General features: G+C 27.2%; 1 protein-coding gene across 1 annotated transcript in view; it reads left to right on the forward strand.

The window, feature by feature from the left end:
* The window catches only part of RtcB (RtcB RNA ligase), a 28,280-nt gene extending 26,303 nt beyond the window's left edge, over positions 1-1,977 (forward strand). The window contains exons 9-11 of the mRNA XM_067283016.1: positions 188-363; positions 439-627; positions 1,550-1,977. Of these exons, the coding sequence (XP_067139117.1) occupies positions 188-363; positions 439-627; positions 1,550-1,888 (704 nt within the window). The 3' untranslated portion in view covers positions 1,889-1,977. The remainder of the gene's footprint in view (positions 1-187; positions 364-438; positions 628-1,549) is intronic.
* The last annotated feature ends 6,704 nt before the right edge of the window (positions 1,978-8,681 follow it).

The following is an 8,681-nucleotide window of genomic DNA, read 5'->3' on the forward strand; positions in this document are numbered from 1 at the left end:
CAAATTGCAGAAAAATAGTATATTATTATATTTATTTTTTATTTCTAATTGTAAATAATTTTAAATAATTCTTGTCTTAAATATAAAAGCATCATTTGTCTTGTGAAAGACAAATGATGTTTTTATATTAATAATTTATCATGTAACAAAAACTTATATTTTTGTTTATAAACAATTATTGTTATAGATGCCTTAGTTGCAATGGAGAAAGCAATGAAGAGAGATAAAATTGAAGTGAATGATCGTCAGCTTGCATGTGCACACATTTCTTCTCAAGAGGGACAAGACTACCTTAAATCAATGGCTGCGGCAGCAAATTTTGCCTGGGTTAATAGAAGCAGCATGACTTTTCTTAGTAGACAGGTTATATACATATTTTTTCAAACTGAAATTTAAAGTATTCTTCAACAAAATGTAAATATTAAATTTGTATTGTAGGCTTTTGCCAAAGCTTATAACACGACACCAGATGATTTAGATATGCATGTAATATATGACGTATCTCATAATATTGCAAAGATAGAACAGCATATTGTCAATGGAAAAGAGAAAACTTTACTGATGCATAGGAAAGGTTCAACTAGAGCTTTTCCACCTCATCATCCTTTGATTCCTGTAGATTATCAGGTCTGTAATTAGTTTCTATTATTTTTATCATCTTTCTAATAAAATATTATTATTAAACTTTAAATTAGCAAAGATTTTCTTCAAAATTGTTTACAACATTTTGAATAAATTTTGTCTAACCATTTGCTATTATTTAAAAATTTTACTTTTAATGATTTATTTATTTCTCATATAAAATAGGATCAAAAAATTTCAGGGTTGACATTTTATTTAAAAAAATACATGTCCAGTTTTTCAAAATATTGGTATTAGCTATTTACACATTTTTTTCAACAGTTGTATAATTTTCAAAAATTAGATTCAAAGTTCCCATTTTTCTCTTCTGCATTTGAAAAGTTATTTCCTTTTAAAATGGTTTTAAGCCTTGAAAAAATAAATAAATAAAAAATTACAAGGAGCAAGGTATGGTAAGTATAAATGAGGTCTCAATACAGTTATTGAATGCTTGGCATGGAATTCAGTTACCATTGTAGCCTAATGTGTTGGGGCATTTTTATGGAATAATTTCAAAACAACTGGAAATTATCAGGTCTCTTCCTTCTGATAGCAACTATTATAAGAAATTCCAGCATGTGAGGCACTATTTTTAATGGATAATCTATGATTACTTGAATAAAATATTGAACTGAAGACAATGTAATCTATCAATGTTAATAACTGAAGACATTTCTTTCAGTTATTGACATTGTGGGTCAGCCTAACCTTGCCTTATATTCCATTGAATTGGAATATGAGGCAAGATCAGACTTGAAATTGTTTAAACTTCAAAGCTTTGTCACCATAAGCTTTATCATTTTTACAGTTTTAAGCATTCTTTTTCTGATAATACTGGTAGATTGCTGTTCATAATTTTTTACAATTACAGAAGAAGAATTTATTAAAAAAATGCAGATTTATAATAATAATTTTATTTAACTTTTAGTTGACTGGTCAGCCTGTTTTGATTGGAGGTACCATGGGAACCTGTAGCTATGTTCTCACTGGTACAGAAAAGGGCATGCAAGAGACATTTGGAACAACCTGCCATGGTGCAGGAAGAGCTCTATCACGTGCCAAGTCTAGAAGGAATTTAGATTATACTGATGTATTGAATAAGTTGGCAGAGATGGGCATTTCAATCAGGGTGGCATCACCCAAGTTGGTCATGGAAGAGGCACCAGAATCTTATAAAAATGTTACTGATGTAGTCAATACATGTCATGAAGCTGGAATAAGTAAAAAATGTATTAAGTTAAGACCTATAGCTGTTATCAAAGGATAAAAAGGATAATTTAATTGTTAATTCTTTCTCAATAATTGTTTTCTTATTAATGCTCATTGCAATCTTAATAAAATATTTTTTTCTTTGAATTTAATTGAATGTATTTATTAATTGTGATGATTAATTTGTTATGTTGTTTACTTAAACATTTAAATTTGAAACTATAATAATATAGAATTATTTTATCATATTTGCTTTTGAACCATATTATATAATTTTAAGTTTCTTTGCTGCACATACAACGATCCATTGTGTTCTATTTCAAATCATTTTTTTTCATTCAATTTGTCCAATACAGAAAGAAAACATTGTGATGAAATTTTTTACAATTAAAATTTTTCATTGAAGAATATATGAAGAGATATTCAGTTATACTGTTACAGGTATCCCTTGTATAACATGGTAATTATGTTCCAAAAAAGTACCATGTTATGCAAATCTATGCTATATGAAACAAAGGACTAATGCAAAACATAGGGTTATGTTCCAGAAGTTAGCAAAAGTATACTATTCTTTTTCATTACTAAGAGATATATGTTTATTAAAACAATTGACAATTTATTTCCTATCAATAATTAATTAACAACCACAATTCAGAGTAATCAGTGTAGTTCAGTGTAGTTCAGTGTATTATGCATTAATATTAATTTTAGGCCAGTTTAACCAGGGCATTTTCTTTTTACAAAGTATCATCGTCATCTGAGCTTTTTTGTTGATTTTCATCAGAACTATCACATCATCCTTATTTTTTAAAAATTTTTTATGGATGAGATTTTTTAAAATAAAAATATATTGTTAATCAAAATGTTAATTCTAGCAGGTCATATTCAGTCAAGTATGGAGTGATTCCCCCCCCAGAATTTGCATTTGAATACAGAGTTGTTTAAGATGGAAACAGTTCAAATACTGAGTTACCACTGTATTTTGTTCTTCATTTTTATGAATGATTACTTACCAATGGTTTAAAAAAAAGTTTAATGACACTAACTTAAAAATGTTTAAATAAACTTTACTAAATGTGAAGATCAGTCTATAAAAACAAAACACAGTGACAGTCTTAAGGGCTAAAGTCTGAAAATAATGGCAATAATGCCTTGAAAGCTAGGACAAGGAAAAAAAATTTGTACTCTGTTTTCATTAAAGTAATTTTTTTTGACAAAAGGTACATACAAAACAAATTGAAAATTTCAATATTCTAAAATTCGTGGACAAATTTGAGACAACACACATGCTTACTTGATAAAAAAAATATATATATCAAATAACATAGTTTGCACTTAGACTGTGAAATTTTGTATGCAAAATTTCCCAAATTTTTGAACTGTGTTAAAGTGAAACCATGTAGAAATGCAGTGTTGTACAGTACAATGGATATCTGTATATTGTATTAACTTATATCTATTATAATTCTATGCTATATTGCTATATGTTATAGTAGCTACAGATCTTTTTCAACAACAGCAATTTATTAAAATCAAACATACATACATACATATATATATATGTATGTATGTTTGATTGCTGTTGTTGAAAAAGATCTGTAGCTACTATAACATATAGCATAGTATTATATATATATCCATGCTTGAAGCAGAAGGTAAATTTAAGAATAACATTTAGACACACTGCTGTCAATATGGCAGCAGAGTATTAAAGTGTGTGTAAAATTTCATTTGTTAATTAATAAAATTCAGAAAGAACAGTAAACTTGAAAAAAGGTTGTATTGTTATTGTTCAAACATTCACTTTACAGAATAACAAAAGCAGCTCAAAGAACAAATTTCATTTAGTTGAAGTTACTTTTATTCTAAAAAATTCACTCACCTGTTTTTAAGTGTGTTCAAAAGTATTTATAAAGTGTTAAAGTAGCTTCTTTTTGACAAAAATTTAAAAACAAAATTATGTGAACAGAATTGTTGTTTTTATTCTAAAAAATTTAATTTAGATCCATATTTAAAATGTATTTCAATCTGATAATTAACAAAATATCAAAATTAATGTTTTATTGAAATTTCTAAGTTCTCCAAGTAAATTGGTTTTCCATTACTTCAGTTTTTGAATCACTGCAACAGTTACATAATCTTTTATCAAAAATATTCTGTAACATAGTTTTATAGCACAACTTAGCCTTAGTTTATTATTCTAAATAATATAATTAGCTTGCAGAATATTTTGATAGTTTTGCTCTCTACATTTAGTTTTTTTCTTTTTTTGTTTCACTTGTAAAGCATAATTTTCAGATAACAGATACAAAAAGATGATCAGTCAGAGAGAAAATTATATTTATTCTTAAGGAGACTTACATAAGAGCAAACCATAATAATTGCATAAACATAATAATAATAATCATGACAATAAATATACCAAAAATTATATTGAATTTTAATTATATGAATACTTTATACTGTAATTTGAATGCAGTTTAAATTTTTAAAAATATAGGGAAAATACAGAAAAAATAAATAAATATATCCTTGTGTAAATTAATGTGGGTGACTAAAGTAGTTTTTACTTGGTGTTTCCTTTCTAGAATGAATCATAGTGATGAGAGATTCAATTATTAAGAATTTTCTCTAATTTTCGAGTTATTAAGCAATTCATAATGTTGGAAAATGTAATTACAATTAAAATACTTATATAATACTTTTACAAATTTGGGATATTTATCAGTTTGTGTAAAGAATTATTTACATAATTCATATTCAGATAATTACAATATTTGATGACTCATAAGTATCGATGTAACATCAATGACTCATCCATAAAAATTTACGATTGTAAAGCTATAACAAGTGTATACATAATGCAAGTTGAGATATCAACGTGGCATTAATTTAGACATCATTATCGTCAAATGATGATTAAATTTTGTATTAATAAATTAATTAGGAATAATAAATACTAATAATGTTTCGAACACAATAAGTTTGTATTCTCTCCTCTAAAAATTCCAATGATTGTTATCTCTGATTTTTAATACTAAAAAACTTTAAACTTTATTTTAAATAGCGCTTTTTTAAAATTAAAATTAAATCTCGTTTTAAAATGACGTTTAAACTGAAAGATGGATTTGGAATTGACTTTTTTTAAGAAAAATTTTATAAAAATTTCTGATATTTACAACAAAACACGAAAAAAGAGAGGAAGACAATGATTCGAAATTGCAGGTATGATGATATCAGGAACGATCATTTGATGATTGTGCACGAATTTACTGAAAATTTAGGAGTGTGTAGTGATCATCTTACGCAGAAATTAGGCGGAAATAAACGTGGATGTTCTTGTTAACTCCATTAATGATCCATTAATGATGATAACTTATCAATTACAATTATTTCATTAAAAAATAAGTTTTTAATGTTTAAATCTTAAATGAAGCAATATTTTAAAAGTTAAAAAAAGAAAAAAATATTATTGTTTATTTAATTATAAAATTTTTCTCATATTTTATTGTTTTAAAGAAAATTAAATAGTTGCGAAATATGTTTTGTAACCTTAATTACGAAACTTCCGTTAACTTCATTAGAAACTCTAGAGACTTCCCATTCATACTTTAATGAAGGCCACGTGATGGTGACGTATTGGAAGCGTGGGTTCGGATCTTTCCATTAAACGAACACTTTTAGTATTATAAAATACATACTTTTCTAACAAATTTAAATTTACAAGTAAATTTAATAATAATAACGAATAAAAATTTTGTTGAAGTGTAGAGAGAGAATTTGGTAAAATTTGAGATGCGGATAACTTTGAATCGAAAATAGGAGTTTGTAAGTATTTAAAATGATCTAGAACAATTATTTCGCTTTTTTAAATGTGACTCGATTTTCTAACAAAAAAAAAAAAATTGATGACTGTGTTCTTACGTGCGATAAGTGGGTTCAATGTAACGTGCCATTAGATAATTTTTATTATTTTGTAGTTCGTAACTATAAAAAGTTTTATGTGTTTGTTTAGTTCAAAAAATAATATTTAAATGTAAACTAACAATGACCTTTCGTACGCTTTTTTTATCCGTTCTTGTTCCTGTTTAGATAAATAGTAATAAGAGGACGTTAGAAAATCGTGTTCGATAATATATAGCAGGGGTGGCCAACAAGTCGATCGCCAAGCCAATTCTGGTCGATCGCTAGCGATGTCTTGACTTAATGTATTATATTTGTAACCGAACGCAACTGTGTGCATGCAGTTATGACTCGACTCACAAGCAGTGAGTGCACTTCGTACTGAAACAGTGTATAAACATAGTATGTATTTCACACTTTCCCCTCCCCACTTAGACTATCCTATGACAACAAGTCGATCGCGACACATTTTTACGATAAAAAGTAGATCTTATGTGCACAAAAGTTGGCCACCCCTGATATATAGGATATGGTTATTTATAAATAAACTGCTTTTGATCATTAATAACATACGTGAGTTATTTTATTTGCTGTGTTTCAAATAAATTTCAATAATTATCTGAGTATTAAACAAACTTTAAGTTTTGATATTATTATTATTTACTTTACAACTGGGTGCATAGGTAGACACTGGGCATCTTTAACATCACTCTTTATTCAGGAATATCTTATCTCTTTTGATATTATTTTACAAAATATTTTAAGATTTGAAAAGAAAATTTAATAAAACAATAATAAATTGAGGAATGATTCATATACTTTCTTGATAAATGTTGTTCAATTGAGTATAAACAATGATTATTCATAACCTATTTATTGTATCGGCTATAGGAATGAGGTTATAATCCCACTTCGAGTCTGGAACTGATGCTCTCTTCTGGGTTAACAAATTTATATATATATATAATAGATATGTACCGTACATAGATATTTATTATACGTCACAATATTACACCTGATATTGCACACCAACTAATTCTGCAACAAATTCTACGTCACAATATTGTGACATAGAATAGAGATATTATTTTAATTGTAGTTCTGCAGGTCATTAAAATGAAAACTGATGACAGTGTCGAAGTTGGACGGACATTTGAAACCTTTGATAAATTAAATTTTGTATTATGATTTCGATAAGTTAGAATTGCTAATTTTTTGATAACTTAACGAACATCTCTGTGCACAAGACGACAAATTAGTAGGAGAGCATAATTTCAGATTTGCGTGGACGAATTGTCGGATTCCTGATGCATAATGCTATATAATACTAGTGATGGATCAATTTCAACGAAAAATAATCGATCGTTCAAAATATCTAGCATAATTTTAGAATCATTTCAATGATTTATTCTTCCCTTTTCTGTATGTTTTAATCTTAAAATAGTAATCGCTCAAGCAGTTACAAAAATGCCTTTGAATATATATTATATAAAACATTACATTATATACTATACTGTAGTTACTATGCACTTTTTTATAGCTTGTGCCGGCCGTTTTTAGTCTGCGGACGCCACTGGTGGGCACTACTGTATTTTAGGATATATCTGACTTCACTACAGTTGAGCAACGTGTATTCAGTAAACAAATAATAAAACTGATGTTTCATGGACATTGTGTTAATCAACTGACTGATTAAGTAATATAATGTAATGACATATGATAAGATTTATTGTGTGTTGTCCCTTATATGCCTTATGTAAATCAATATCGTAATTTTATAATTAAAATAATGAACTATCTAAAGATTAATTTCACTCTATAAATATTTATGTATACACTTGGAGCATAAATATTCCATAAAATATAAACTTTGATTTACATTTCCTAACGCTTACAAGATCTTATCTGCTCTTATCTTATGTTTTAATATAATTTTTATTGATGGCTTTTTTTCGAAGCTATGTCGTGTTTGTTTGAAATTTCAAATGTATTGTTTTTACTTTTAATATTTGTATAAATTTGTGTAATCATAAAAATATTATTCTATATTTTATATATCCTTCAAAATTATTGAATTTTTGAATTGCATAATACATTGTTTGCATGAAACTATAACATCTTTAGATTTAAATGAAATACAATTATCGGAATTAATTGGGACCTCAGGCTGTCCGAATGTGCGGAATATCCGAATAATTATATTTTTGTTTAAAAGAGTTATTCTTTTCTATCCAAACACCCCGTTATACACGTGTGTGAATAATTATGTGTAAATAAAATCTTAAATGTGGACATATACCTATAAACGAATATAATTTATTTTCTACGTTTAGAAAAAAAATTACTTTTCTTGCATATAAAGTACTTCCATGCCTATTTATTTTCAATAAAGTCGGAGAGCAATCCGTATAAATTAGTGTCTGGATGATTGGAGTTTTTACTGTATGCGATTATCGCTCTCTTAAAAAATTTGGGACATTAAAAAGTTTATTGCAAAGCACTTGAATTACATTCATTCTGCAGGTGAAAGGCAAAAAATCCAATAAAAAATAAAAAGTTAAACACAGTTGAATTTTTCTTCACTTTATGATGATGATCAGGTCCTTTTTTTAGTTTTTTAAAACTCTTTTCACTCTGTTAGCACTAAGAGGTCCATTTAATTATAATCAGATTTGTCCAAAATTCATATCAGGGCTGCCGGATTATGACGAACTGGGCACGACATATCACGGACAGACTGGTCACGAAAACTTTTTGAGATTCTCAATCTGAATTCGAACCTGGGTCATTTGGTCAGGTCTTATATTTGCGGGGGCCTCAAAAACATTTTTTACAAATTCCATTGCATTTCTTGTGCATTAAAAACTTTACTTCTTGTTAAATTTTATTATATAATAAACAGTATTTTTTTTAATATTAAATACTTTGTTTTTAGAAATGTATAAGAA

This window comes from Centruroides vittatus, unplaced genomic scaffold, assembly GCF_030686945.1.
Source record: "Centruroides vittatus isolate TY-2023 unplaced genomic scaffold, ASM3068694v2 contig_975, whole genome shotgun sequence".
Lineage (NCBI taxonomy): Eukaryota > Metazoa > Arthropoda > Arachnida > Scorpiones > Buthidae > Centruroides > Centruroides vittatus.